The sequence below is a fragment of the Tribolium madens genome, unplaced genomic scaffold (assembly GCF_015345945.1).
Source record: "Tribolium madens isolate multiple individuals breed KSU strain unplaced genomic scaffold, Tmad_KSU_1.1 Scaffold_11;HRSCAF=98;Tcas5.2_LG3b, whole genome shotgun sequence".
Taxonomy (NCBI): Eukaryota; Metazoa; Arthropoda; class Insecta; order Coleoptera; family Tenebrionidae; genus Tribolium; species Tribolium madens.
Window position 1 is genome coordinate 4,742,145 of NW_025400975.1, and position 15,222 is coordinate 4,757,366.

The 15,222-nt window shown below is 31.6% G+C and overlaps 1 protein-coding gene across 3 annotated transcripts in view; it reads left to right on the forward strand.

Annotated features, from left to right (window-relative positions):
- The first annotated feature begins 420 nt into the window (after positions 1-420).
- The window catches only part of LOC123004744 (FK506-binding protein 2), a 29,627-nt gene continuing 14,825 nt past the window's right edge, over positions 421-15,222 (forward strand). For 2 of the 3 annotated variants that reach the window (XM_044398271.1, XM_044398190.1), the window contains exon 1: positions 421-694. In XM_044398271.1, coding sequence (XP_044254206.1) covers positions 501-694 — 194 coding nt within the window. In that variant the 5' untranslated portion in view covers positions 421-500. The remainder of the gene's footprint in view (positions 695-15,222) is intronic. The other variant, XM_044398358.1, reaches the window with a different exon arrangement.

Genomic DNA, 15,222 nt, shown 5'->3' on the forward strand with positions numbered 1-15,222 from the left:
TGATCAATCAACAATTATCTTTATGTTTTTCATAAAAAAGTAATCTTTGAATGGGTTATTTCAATTTTTTCCATTTCAAAGATAAGAAAAAAATGAAGATTAAAAAATAGACTCATGACTAATTAAAACCGTTATTATAATTCCACTAGATCTGAAAACAAAAAATATATTATATGTGTAGAAGAAAAAATAAAATGTGTAACTTTTTTTCACATCGTGTAACCAAAATTAGGGAAAGTCCATTAGCCTCTCCATGTCATTCCTCAACTTTCGCCCTGCTGGCGCTTCTTGAACGTCGCGGTAGAACTAGGCCACACACGCAATCACGTGTACGCCTCGTCCAATCAGCACCAGACCTGTGGCTTTCGAATCTTGCATCTTTCTCACACCATATAGCGAAAACAGAAACAGAACGGTGACGTCGCCGGAACATCGTGGCAGTCTCGTGGCGGCCTTCTTGATCCATTCAGCAGTACTGTTGTGTTGTTTGTCGCGGCGTCATGTTCAAGTTTACGTTAATCGCGTTGGCSGCGATCGGCTTAGCCGCCTCCGATGATAATAAAAACAAAAACGATCAACTCAAAATTGATGTGATCAGCGTGCCGGAAGGGTGTGAGGTTAAGTCGAAAAATGGGGACATGTTGACTATGCACTACACGGGGACGCTCACCGATGGCACCAAGTTTGACTCCAGGTGAGCCACGAGGGATAACGAAAATCAAATTGGCGGTGGATGCAACCGGAGTTTGACCGGAACTTTTCTAACTTTCCAWCGGTCCAATTTTCATGACCGGTTTCGTACCAGATGGCYGTGAAATGCCACCGATACGCTTTTGTTTGTTCGAAATTTCGTGGGTTTATCGACATGGGACGGCTAGATAAGATAATTAAAAACATAAAAATGACATTCTCGTGCTCCCGGATSAATTTTTTAACACGAAATTTATAAATTTTATAACTTCTGCAAATAATTTATTTAAAATTCATCATCTGATTTGTATGAAAAAAAAAGTAGTAAGTTGCAAAAAAAATCAAGTTGACTGTGGCGATTTGACAGATGTGTCAGATGTCAATCAAATCATGGCCAACGTTGATACTATTTGACATTGCGAAGTCATGATATATGTAGTTACAAAGAAATTTATCTGGAAAAAATTCAAGTTGGCTGTGACTAAAATTTTGAAACATAGTTAAAAAAGTTGTTTTTTACGAAATTATTTGCAAAAAATGCAAGTTAACTGTGATGATTTGATAGATGTGTCAATAAATTTGTAGTCACAACCAACGTTGATACAATTTGATATTCCAAAGTCGTCATATAGTTTGTTTGGAAAAAATTCAAGTTGGCTCTGACGATTTGATATTTATTATGAAATTTTGAAACTAAATTATAACGGTGGTTTTTATGAAAAATCTCTGCAAAAAATTCAAACCATTTGATAGATATGTTAATAAAATAAAAGTCATGGCCAMCTCTGATACAATTTGACATTTCAAAGTTGTGATGTGGTTGTAGTAAAAATCAAGTTGGTTTTGACCATTTGACASATCAAAAGTCATGGCCAACGCCGATTTTTCAGGCCAAAAACCCTCTAACCGAGTAGAAACTATTCGAAAGTTGGCCATAATTTGATGATAACTGGTTTCGCATTCTAATAATTACCACAGATGCGTTGAAAAGTATACTGAGTGAGCGAATTATCCGACAATTTAGTTTTCTCGGTGCGAATAACGATATTTGGATTGTTCGTTGTTGTTTTGATAATAATTTGCAAGAGAAAACACTTATGATAATTCTGATAAACTAAAAGTCAATAACTGTAACATGATGGGATTTTCACGRTAGTGACAAGTTAATTACTTCTGTAAAGGGTCTTAATTTAATTCTTGGCCAAAGGACATTTAATTATGGAATTTCTCTATTGTTGGGCTTTGGCTATTGTCTAGTTATGAGCTGCARTTTCTTGGTAAATGATCGATAAATTATCATAATTTCAATTAATTTTGGAAAAATCTCTACACTAATGGTGAAGTTATTAGAAATTTAGGCTAATTAATATATTTGATGCGTTTTAATTAAAGTTAGAATTTTTAAACATGTGTTAATTAAAGATGAAATTTAAACCAATTTYCATGTGCTAAATTAGTGATGTCTGATATTGATGGAATATCATTATTGGGACGAAAGTAACAGTAGGTAGTGTAAAACTGGCTTTTCAGTGCACCATGTTTTATTCATCGCCGTTTAATTTGTGTTAATTGGCTATTAAATAAATGTTGGCAAGGACGACACCACTAGTAATAATTTCGACGAAAAATGGAAAAAGTAAAGTGGTTAATCACTTCCATATTTTAATCAATGCTTCAATTAAATTTTATTGATATACAGGCTGCCCCAGAACTCGCGATTTAGACAAAATGCTATGTAAGGTAAGATACCAGGAACATGAAAAAATGTTCAAAAAATTCTATCTATAAAAATTTCGATGTAAAGAGACTTTAAATTTTGCACTTTGACTCTGTTGGAAAAAAATTCCAAGTTTTTTTGATACAGGCTATTAGAAGAGGAGACAAGGAAGCTGCATTCTAAATTATAACTCTGTTTAACGTTATTTGTGGCTTTTATTGGTACCTTTACTAAATAATTATAAAAAAAAAAAACATATACAAGATCATCATTATCATTAAATAGACATAAAAAAAATGTCAAATGCCAAAAATATACATATGTCAAAACATTTTGACAGATATAATTTTTTAATAATTTTTTTCATGTTTCTGGTATCTTACCGTACTTGAATTTTTCACTAAGGCGCGAGTTGTGATACACCCTGTATATGACATAAGACATGTCAACTTTTTATTTTCATGTTTTTCCATATTGCCAACTTAATTTCAAAGTCACAAAATACTATCCATGGCATTACATATTTTTGTTTGAGAAATTTTGAAAGTTAGGATTTAGAAAATTTTAAAAATTGTTAAAGTAACTATTAAATATTCTGTTTTTATCATTTTGAAAAGTAAAAAGTAAAAAAGTAAAATTTCTAATGAAAAAAGTTTTTGATAAATAAAAAAGGTTTTGGTGAAGAAATTTATACCAATCTAATTAGTCTTTTAAAGACGTTTAAAAATGTTGGAAATATACAACTTAATTCTAATTTTTCTACAATGTGTGCATAAAAAAATTAACCTTGTGTTTTTTGCATTTCATGTAATGAGTAATCAGGAACTTGTTTAATGAACTGGAAATGATTTTTTTAATTTTTAAATGATGTGAAAATATTACTTTTTTATTATCATTAATTCCTCCTATTATGTTTTACTTTTTCTTATCACAGTTGGCTTTGTTTGCTCTACTGTCGTTTGTTATAAAGCTTTTTTTTTAATGCAAAAATCCACAACTTTTTCGAAAATTTTAACATTTTTATTGTTTTTTTTTTCCAGTTATGTCCAAAATCTCAATAAATTGTCAAAAGTATTAGGCTTGGTTAACAGGTTAACTAATTAGTTAACTCTGTTTCTTATTGAAAAAACACAGTTTGGTTTAAATTTTTTCTTTATTTTTTTTTAAGTATGAAATTGAACTGAAAAATTTGTATGAAAATATTAGACTTTTTTGATATTTATTTTTTTCAATAAGAAGGATAATCCGAGAGATCCTATATGATTTTAGCAAGAATAAACTTCTTGAACATCTGGCAGTTTTCGTGGAAATGGTTTTGGAGTGAATGTAAACACTGCTTGGTTTTAAATATGAGAAAGATTATTTTGTCAGGGAGAAATTTGTAAAATGAAATAAAACTGAATAAATAGTTTTGACAACTAAATGTAATCCATAAATTTATTAAATTAAACTAATTATATTTTGTTGATGTATAGCTGATTGGCTGTCAATCGTAAATGCCTTGACAATTTGTGTTTTAAAATTAAATCTATTTAGAAATAATTGAAAAGGGAAAACCACAATCAGCACCAGTTTCCTTATCGGTCAAGTCATAAATCGTCCCACTTCGTAATCACAAACCAACAATCCTCCACAAAACCTTTCTGTCACTCATCACTCCCTTTGGCCAATTTTTCCCCATTTACTTAACCTCATCACTCCCAAAATTAACCGTCAAATTACCTCCCTTCATGCATCACAATAAAACCGCATCATCAATCACCGTCGTCGTCTTAGTCCGGTCCTGTGTCCCGATTTCCCTTGAAGTTTTTCGTCGCTAGGTATATATATTTTTTCCGACGACTTAATTGAGTGAGAGAGAACCCCCCGGAYAGCACAATAAAGTATTTTCTTGTGTATATATTTGGTTTGCAAGACAACGGGAAATGTGGAAATTACATAAAGAAAAACAAGCGGGACGTGTTTGCACAGTATGGAGTGTTTTGGGGGCCGAAAAACGATGAATATGCCGACGTTACAGGAAAACCCCATTACATTTCCCTAGCGGCAACTTACAGATACGGGAAGGACGAGTTGTAAAGTAGGCCTTGACAGATTGAAATGCGGGGGCGGGACTCCGGACGACAGGATTGAATTTTCAAAAATTTCTTACTAAAAACTTTAATTTTAATAGTGTGAAATTTAGAAATTATTAATAACTTCAGTTTTTTTGTAGTGAATTTTTCAGTCTCATTATAACTTTCAGATGGTGTGTGCTGYAGAAGTTTTAATGACATTAAAAAAAATAATGAAAAAAATTTAATAAAACTAAACATTGTGTTACTTTTTATACCAGCGTATTTGATGAAAAATGATTTTTTAGATGTATTTCTACTCTAGAAAAGTTTTACACTTTTAGAGTAGAGGGTGTGTTTTAAATGASAAATGTTAGTAAATAATTTACATCTAACATAAATCCCGTATTGAAACATGAGTAAAGTTTTATTCTGACAAATTTAATTTAAAATGAAATTTAGATATAATATCGAGCTAATTATAAAAAAATTAATTATTTTTTTTTATGAAAAATGAAAGCATTTTAATAAAGCTACACAATCAATTCATAATATTCAGGATGTTTCATTAATAGTTATTTATTATACAAGACGATAAAGAGATTTTATCTACGAGTGAAAAGGTTAAGTTCACGAGTGACGAAGTCGTGTATAATACAACTATAGCAAGACTTAAAGAGAAAAAATAGAATTTCGTATTTGACGAAAAAAAAAAATTGACGTTAGATTATTTTTAACAGATTTAAAGCAAGTTTAAGTCTTGTTGAGTATAATTCGAAGAATAAAATGTTGTATTCAACTCGTTTGAGTGTAAATCGGACGATTTATTCCACCTCGTGGATGATAAAATTTGTAAATTTAAATGAATAAAATAAGTTAAAATATTTTATCTACCCTTGCTGTTAAAGTGTTACTTTATCTACCCTTGCGGTTAAAATGCTACTTTATCTACTCTAAAGAGTTGATAAAGAAATAGTTTAACATCTGCTATAGAAAAAATGTTTAGATTAGAGATTTGATCTCATTTAATATTTTTTAAAGGAAAACTACTTTTTTTTTAGTTAAATAAGGAGATATGTTTATTTTTGTTGAATGATAAATCTGGTTCAATTTTAGTTAAAGATAGTTAAAGATAGAAATCTAGTTTAATTATTCTCATAAAAAAAATAGGCATTATTTATTTAATCCAAAGAAAAATAGTTTTATTTAGTATTTTTGTTATTTCATTTGTTAAGAGAAGTTTGATTTACTTTCGTTTGTTTTAGAAAGTACCAAACCTTGCTGACTGGCCTTTTTAAGTTTAAAAAAGCCCAGGTTAATTATTAAAAAAAAATATAATAAATGTTTTACAATTTTATTTTTTTCTGATTATAGACATTTTTAAAGGGTAATTGTGACGAAAAAGTGCCAAAAACTTCAAGTTTACATTAGCGCCTTTTTATACCACGATGGTATAATAAGGCCTAGAAGAAGAGTTTTAAAAAAGTCTAATATCCTTAAAAATATCCTTTTTCGTACAATTTTTTTAAATTTTAGTAATAATTCAAATTAACAAACTTTACAGAAAACTGTAATTTGTCTTTAAATTACAAAATATGCAATTTAATGCATAAGTAAGTTAGGTGGGCCTTATACATATACCTCAAGTACCTTAGACCTAGATAAAATACATCTTACATTTTGAAACATTCTATTTAAAAGAAAAGATTTTATAACAGCTGAAAAATTCTTAAAATTTGCAAAAAAACAAAAATATTCGAAGAGAAAAATACCAAATATAAATGTTAATAAAATACTACGGTGCAAAAAACACTTTAGGGGCACTAAAAAACTATACAGAATACAAGTTGAAAAATATTTTCAAACTTTTGCAAAAAACAAAAAAAATTAGCTCGGTATGCTTTTTGCATAATTTGTTTACCAGTAAATGATGTGTTTGAACTCTTTTCAACTTATATTATCTGTGACTTATCAGAATTCTTTTATTTAGAGTTAATAACAGGATACTCAGTCGAGCAAAATTAGAAAAAAGATTGTACGCCAAAAAACAACACACAAAGGTGTTTTCTAACTGGTAGCATAAATAGCAATCTCCTCAATTTTAAATCTGTTTATTATTCATTTGTTTTGTCTCATTTTGAAACTCGTTTAATCAGGCCATCCGTCCCTCAAATGAATAAAAACGACCAAATCGGAAGCTCGTCTTTGTCATGGGACAAATCACAATTTGCATGAAAACGACCCAAATAACAAGACTGAAAAAAAAAATATTCATCCATCCATACCGACCCCGCCGTTATCAGATTATCCACTTGGCGAAGCCCCGACCGGCAGGTCCGTAATTGGCTTTTATTGGACACGACGGAATCCAGGTCCGGCTCAGACCCTCACTCCGGTCGTAATAACTTTAACGTGATGGACTCCGGACCCGGAAAATTCGTTYGTTAATAATTTAAGAGTGATACATCACGATTAGCCGGCCGGGGATTATGGAACTGTCTGTTTGCGATTTATACATTTTTATGCTCCCGGATTTATCCGGGAGAAGTTGTTTATCCCGGAGGCGAGCTTTATTGCTTCTCGTTAAATTTGTTGTTTATTGTTTGCGTTCGCAAGGTGGACGTTTGCACGAAACGCACAATTTATTACTTGCATTCTTATTATTTATTTGGGAATGTTAATATACAGAGTGGTCAAAGTTTTACCCAACAGGCAACTGACAAAGAGAAAAAAGGGATTTTATAAATTTATGCAGAAAATTCAGTTCAGTAAATTATTAATTAACAATTCTTTTTCGAAAAAATTAGTCGCTGTTGGTATTAATTTTCATCTTCTTTACTTCATCTTGTCTTCAGTTCTGTTACTATTCAGTAAAAAACAAAAACCTCTGATTTCACTCTTTGTTTTAATTTCAGAAATTTTGGGAAGCAGTTTTCTGGTGTGTACTTATAAAATCTATTCAAAATTTTAACTATTTTACTGGAATAAAGGAGCAGAATTGTTGTTTGAGAATGACAGTAGGAAAATTGCTTTCGAAAATTATTTTGCTTTATGATTTAGACTTTTTAAAAGCTTATTTGAATTATTTCTACAACTATAATATTTAATAAGAGTAAAGATTTTGCTTAGCATTCTTTGAAATCTATGTAGTCTCATTATTGACTTTAAATATTGATTATTTACCTACATTTATTCAGAATTTTTAAATTCTTTAATCCTTTGTAAAGTGCACTTTTCCTMCTAGTTTCGCAATTACCGAGCGATAAAAATTCAGCCACCCGTACACATTTCACTCCACATAAACAGCAATAAAACGACTCATCTTCAACGTCGTTTCTCCAAACCGCAATTTTAATTTATTCCATCGCGCAGTTAAACTTCAAGCACATTATGTAATATACGTACACATGTCAGATGTGTTACAAGAATTCTCGACATCGCTGGGTTTCTATCTTTATTTTTCTTGTATTTTTCTTTCTTCAATTAGAACAGTGCATATACTAGATATACTCGGTTTCCCCAGAGGTGCTATCAGCTGCCGTTATCTGTGATCGAACCGGTCACAATAGAACGAAATCTGCTAATGTAAATTTGCACATGTGCTCTAATTCGTTGACAGGAGGGACCGTTATTTTTACAGTTATAGTATGAGTTGAGTTTGCAGAAGTTATTGTGGTTAAGTAGCGCAGCGGGATTGCTTGCAAATTAATTTTAGCAGGTAAAAAAATTATAAATTTTCTTTTGGTTTCTCAGTTTACATAATTTTCCAATGAAAATGTTAAGTTCTTGAGGGGGGAATATAAAACCAAGAATTTTGCAATATTTTTTTTATACAGGGTGATTCAAAAGTCTCGGACCATCTCTTGGATGGTGATAAAGAACATCCAACTCAGTTAAAAGTTCCCATGACAAAAATTGTTTGAGTCTTTTTCACGAGATATAGCTCTTCAAAGGTTAGTTTTTGGCCGTTCCGATTATGTAATCTTGAATTTAAGTAGCGGAAACGGTAGATCTTGTAAGACTGAACAGTTATCTTTTGAAAAAAATCACCAATTTGTGTCTTATGGTGTAAAAAGATTTACCAAACTAGCAAATTCAACAATAAATTAAATCTAACAACATTGGAAACAAAAAAAATAAGATGCCAACATGATATTTTTTTCAAAAAAARGCTTGAAATAAAAATCAGAATTTATTTTTATGCTTAGTCAAAAGTCTATCACCATTCAAGAGGTGGCCGACATTTTTGAATCACTCTGTATAAGGTCTTCAAAGGTTAGTCTCTGGCCGTTCAAATCATGTATTCTTGAATTCAGTTCTGATGATATACAAAACATTTAACAAACTAGCAAATTCAACAATAAATTAAATCCAACAATATCGGAAAAGACTTAAGGTGCCTCATTATATGGAAATTGTCAGTTAAATCAAAGCTTGAAAAAATCTGCATTATTTTTTATGCTTAGTTGAAAGTCTTCTATCACCATTCGAGAGTTGGTCCGACACTTTTGAATCACTTTGTATACTGTATGGATAACTACAGATAAATATTTTCAAAACGGTTTATCAAATTGTATTGTATTACATGTTGGAAAACACAGGTGCGCCAAAACTCGCACCTCAGAGAAAAATGCCATGTAAGATAGGATACCAGGAACATGGAAAAAATGTTAAAACAATTCTATCTATAAAAATTTCGAAGCTATGAGATTTTAAACTTTGCACTTTATCTCTATTCATTTCTAAAGAAAAAATAATTTTCCAAGTTTTTTTGCTACAGGCTATTAGAAGAGGAAACAAGGATGCTGTAACCCAAATTGTAACTCTGTTTAATGTTATTTGTGGTTTTTATTGGCGAAATTTTTGTACCTTTACTAAATAATTAAAAACAACATATACAAGATCATCAGTATCATTAAATAGACATAAAAAAATGTCAAATGTCAAAAAATGAATATCAAAATTTTTGTGACAGATAGAATTATTTTCATGTTCTGGTATCTTATCTTCCTTGAAATTTTTTTCTGAGGCGCGAGTTCTGACACCCTGTATGTAAATTATAAGGTTAGAAATATTTTTCAAATTTCTACCCTCATGTGTTTCGGAGATAARGCAAGGGTACAAAATTAACATTTTTGGAAAATACATAATTATTAATTAGTTTTCTAAAAAATAACTAACATTTTTCATTACTGATGCTTATTTGTACACCCAATCCGTCTTCTGCGATATTATGGAAATTAATAAAAAAAAAAAGTGCTGGGGTGTGCCCCGGAACCGCCGTATCAATTTCCCCCTATTGACATATCGTATTTATTGAATCTCTCTGGTATTAAGTGCCCTATCATCTCCGCCTTTGCGCCATGTCGAGAAGAATCAAAAGATACATATCCATCCGGAAATCCGGTGTTCTTTTAAGCCTCAATCAATCGCGGATTATCCCCCGAGAAGATATTCTGATTGAAGCTGAATCGGAAGATTATGTCTGCGATTGTTTGCTTTGTTTCACTTAAAGATGATTCGTGACAGATCCGATCCACATTTAATYCCCTCGGATGAAATAATATAGCGGCGCAGCCCCCGTTAACCCGATTATCTCTTTCCATATCTACCCTCCATGTAATTTTTAGGGCTTATGATTGTTGCGAACGTAAACCTGGACTAATTTCAACGCTTTGCTGTTGTTGAAACAGGATGATAATGAAGTAGTTTTGAATCGAAATTTGACCGGGGTACCGGAATGACTGTTATGAATATTACACCGTGGACGGCGTGTTTTTACGACTAGATGTAATCTCTTTCTGCCGTTTTGCAATTAACGAGACTTTGGAGTTTTGCCCTTTCTGATTTTTTTCAACCGAAAATAGTCTGTAAAGTAGTACTTTTTCTTAATCATATGTCATATTTTAGTGTCTGGRTTTTTTTTGTACGAAATCGGATGTTYAAATATACAGGGTGTCCATCGCCTAAAATTATTTTTAACTCTACAGCGTGTCTCAAAATTAAGTTACGATACAAACTTGTGTTTTTTTAATGAAACACCAAATGTTTCTTAACGTTTWTGGATGTACATTTTTATGTCAATGTTTTTAAGCTAAACTTTTATTGGTTGATTTTGRGTAGTTTTAAAAATAAGACGTTTTTTTTTGACGAAAACGTGCACTTTTAAAAAATTTATTACATAAAAACTAAGCCATCTAAAAAAAAATTTACTACCACAAAAAAGAAGGGACAAGCTATAAGGTTGTAACATTTTTTTAGTGTGTTGCATTTGCAAAGATAAAAAATGAGAGCGTTTGTTAAAAGTTCAATAGCTTAAGAAATTTAAATGAAACACTCTATTTATTGTTTTTRCATTTAAAAGATTATTAAATTGTCTTTCTAAAATTATTTACTTTTAAGTCTTTATAATCAATAACTAAAGAGATATTTAACGTTAAATATTAAAAAAAAATAATTACTATTATTTCAGTAGCAAAAAGTGCACAGTTGCACATGARATRGAAGAAATATCACTTAATAATCACATTTATGTTAAACTGAATCCATTATTCTTTATTTTTACAATAAAATAATTTGACTTTGAGTATTTATAACGGATAAGTTGATTTATCCAGAGATTGTGGAATTACTATGGTTGTCATAGTATCAACAATGCTCCGATATTGATTGGCATTGTTGCTACAATTAATATTGAAAGTTAAATATCTTTTTATTTAAATATCTTTTAATTCTAGACATTAAAAATATTAGATGCAAAAATAAAAAATAGGGTGTTCCATTTAATTTTTTTAAGTTATTTAACTTTTAACAAACTTCTTAATTTGTTAATCCTTACAAATGCAAAACACTAAAAAATTGCTACAGATTTAAATTCTGTACTTTCTTCTTTGCAGAAGTAAGAAAAAATTTGTTCTAGCTGTCTTAGTTTTTGTGTAATGAATTTTTAAAAAGTGCAGATTGGACTAATAAAAGTTTAGCGTAAAAACATTGTTTTAAAAGGCTGCATCCAAAAATGCAAAGAAACATACGGTGTTTCATTTTAAAAAAATTAAAAAAAAATTTGTATAGTAACTTATTTTTGGAACATGCTGTATGGTTGAAAATAATTTTAGGTGATGCACTAGATTAGTATCTATCAATGTCCTATACAATTTTTTTAAATCTTACCATTTAAACCTCACTAATGGACTTTTGCAACTCGCTGGGACACCCTGTATAAAAACTGGGCGACAAGTTAAAATTAATGGTTTTCAGGCAATTCAGCCGCCAATAAAGTCTCTGAAATTGTGAATTTCTGGTAATAATCACTCCCAACGATCCCATTAAACTAATTTGTAGTCAAATGTATGCAGTGATCGATGGAAAGACTGCACCGTCCGACTGAGTCCATCGTACAACTTTTCTGCAAACACGCCAAGCCCCACCCTGAACAACCCTGAAATTTCAGCACCAGAGTAAATTTGATTTGCAATCGTTGCAGCATCTAAGCTTTCAACGTAATTAATTAAGTCCTGTCGCCACTTTACACATATATCTGAAATTTGTGGAAGTTTTTCAGAGTCGCAATTCAAATATTTACAAACTGAATCCCTCTCTACTTTTCACGTGACACACGCGAACATCTGATCAAGTTAGCGGCTGCCTCTTGCAGGGTTTTGAATAAAACACGCGCACATCTCTAAYRTAGAAGACAGAGGCGAAGCCACAGACGAGATAACTGGTGCATTTGCGATGCAGAAAGTCGAGATATTTACTGCTTCACCTCATTAAAGTTAAAGCAACAAAAACTAAGCTGCCACGTGTCAACAACAATTGACGGCTGCAAATTTGGAAGTATGTACTTTTGCGAACAAGATACTTTGGTCATCATTTTTCTGTCACTTCAAAAAAACATGTAAATCAAGCATTAACGTCAAGTCAACATTGAAGACAATTTGAAATTATTGTCTTCAAAAATTTCTGAGGGATTGTCCATGGGCCAAATTGCAGAAAGATTGGATACAGYAAAAAGTACTGTTATACCGCCTGTTCCGTTTGGGAAACTTCAAAAACCCATAACTGATTTTTTTTAAATAGAAGGCCCCAATTTTTTCTTCACTAAATGAAAGAGAATTTAATTCTGCATTGATCTGTATCAACATTCCCTATACCTAATGTTTTCCAAGTTATTTTGCCTTTTTTACAACGAAAGAAATTCATTATTATCCATGGTAGTTTTCGAATGGAAATATTTCTCACTGAAAAAACGCAGTTTTTTTTTCACAATTGTGTTATTCTTTTCGTAAATACAAATTGAATTTATTTATAACCTATGCTATTATTATATTTATAACCTATGCTAAAATAGCTATGGCTAATGAATTTCGCACAATATCAAAAGAAGTTACTGTAACTTGAAACAGGGCCGTAACCAGGATTTTATTTCAGGGGGGTTTCTTGTTGGTCAATGAAAATGAAATGCAAGAAAGCGGATTAAAAAGCAAAAATCTCTAAGTACACGTTTTTATTTTAAATTGAAATAAGAGATCTTAATTAAACATAAAAAAATACAAATTAACTCACAAAAGTAACAAAAAATAAAATAATTTCTTAATACTTTTTATTGTTACAAATTTAAACAGGAGATGAATATTCATTTTTAAAACAAAAATTTTCTATGTACATATATCGAAAAATGCTACGCAAGGGGTGCGTCTTTTAATAGTTTTTTTTTCAATATTTCCGAAATCAWTTTAGAAAAAAATTTCAAAGTTTGGTACAGATGATAACTTATATACACCTAAACAATTACAAAAATTATATGTTGAAATTTTTAATTAGGGGCTTCCTAAACTAGATGGGATTAGGGTAAAAATTTACTCTAATTATATTGCCTGTTGGTTCTTTCTTTCTTTCAGCAACAAAATTTCATAGTTTTTCATTAAAAAAGGTCTTTTGTGTTTCTCCGATGCAGTTTACGGATTTTTAGTAAAAATCGGTTTAAAAATTTATGTTATAGACCATAAACAGCATCAAAAGGGGTTTGAACCCCTAATCGATTTTTGATTTTTGAACCTAATCGATTTTTGATTTTATGTCACTCAAGTGTCATAAATGAACAAAGTATTTTGTCCTCAATAGTACATTCAGTGCCAAGTCGATAAGGTTTTACTATCTTTTAATGACAARAATAAGAATTGAGGACTTATTGAAATAAATATGTATACTTTTTTAAGCGCCCGGAAATTTTAAAGATCACTTAAAAACCACTCGTCGTAGAGCATTTTAACCACGCATTGTGTTCGGCGCTTTATTTTACGTTGAAAAAACCACATTTCCAACGTTTTTGCGACCTGCAGTTGGCTGACTATTTTTTCATGAATGCACATCTTGAAAAATCAAAAACAAATTACTTTTCCGGGTCCGAAAACTGTAATTTAGCACTTTTGCCGCTCCAATCACCTCGATTTCCGCACAATCAATCCACGCCCCCTCTCCCTGCTTCCGACCCCCAGGTAAGTGAAAATTTTACGGCCCAACTTGCCTTAATAAAATAAGGGGGTGTYTTGCACTACTGCCATTGCAAGTAAACCTCCGAGACTCGGAATTACGACTTGCGAGTTGGCGTTACGGTGCGTGCGTGTTGCCTAGGTTTAATATGTATTTTTCGGGGGGCGGAGTCCCTTTAAAGTTTTAATGGGTGCTGGGCCATGTCTTAATTCTTTTTATTACACCCCCGGAACGTCCCAGACGTGCGAGCATTCATTAAACTTTTCTAAGACAGTTCCGACCCAATTGCTASTTTCCTGAGTGAAGGAACAAGTAGTAAATGGTGCATCTTGAATGTTGCATACGGAAGTTTATTTTCTGGTTATATCAGAAAAAAGTCCTTACTTTGCGAGCAAATTTCAATCCCCAATAGGAATAAATCTTGACAAAGGCCCTAAAATTCGTAATTTTGCGCTCGTTGTGTCTGAATTTTTCATTTTTAAAGCAAAAGATTCTTTCTACTCGTTGCAGGTAGTGCAATTTAAAAACCTCTTTAGTTGATTTCGGTTCATTAAAAATTTAAATAGAAGCCAACTAAGTCCCATCTCGTTAAGAAGAGCGTTCTCCTGTTTCGAATTAATGAAATTCCTCGTTTCCTCGATGTTTTTCCGCGATCAAAAGCCCCCTTATGCGCGACATTCGGCGGAATGAAAAACGATCGGTTCGTCTCCATCACCTGGTTGCTTGCACTCGTGAAACTTTAAACGTATTTCTCACATCCAAAATTCACAAAAACCATTAATATTTGAGAGAGTGAACCAGCTTAAGCCGCCAGTGAGAAAACGGCCACACTTGGAGGAGGCAAGGTTACATAAACAATTCAGATGCGGGATATATACGATGAAAGTTGACTGACAACTTCATGCGCGTCGCGACGCTAGTAGACGCCACAGACGACGGTTTTTACCAAGACAAATTAATTTATCATCGAGGGTGGACAGACACGACGTGATACCGACATACAGGGTGTCTCACTTAAAATTATTTTCAACCTACTAAATAATGAACTGTTTCATTTACAAATAATGCTCTTCGGTTTATTTGCACTCAATTAGCAACAAGCACATTTGAGCGTAAATAAAATTTCTGTTTAATTATAATTATGTCCATTGCACGATAAATATAAAGCTTGTAATCGTTAATATTAGCAAATAAATGCATGCACGAATATAAATATTATTGTTTTCAATTAAATTTTATGACTGAAATTTCAAAAGAGGGTTATTTTTG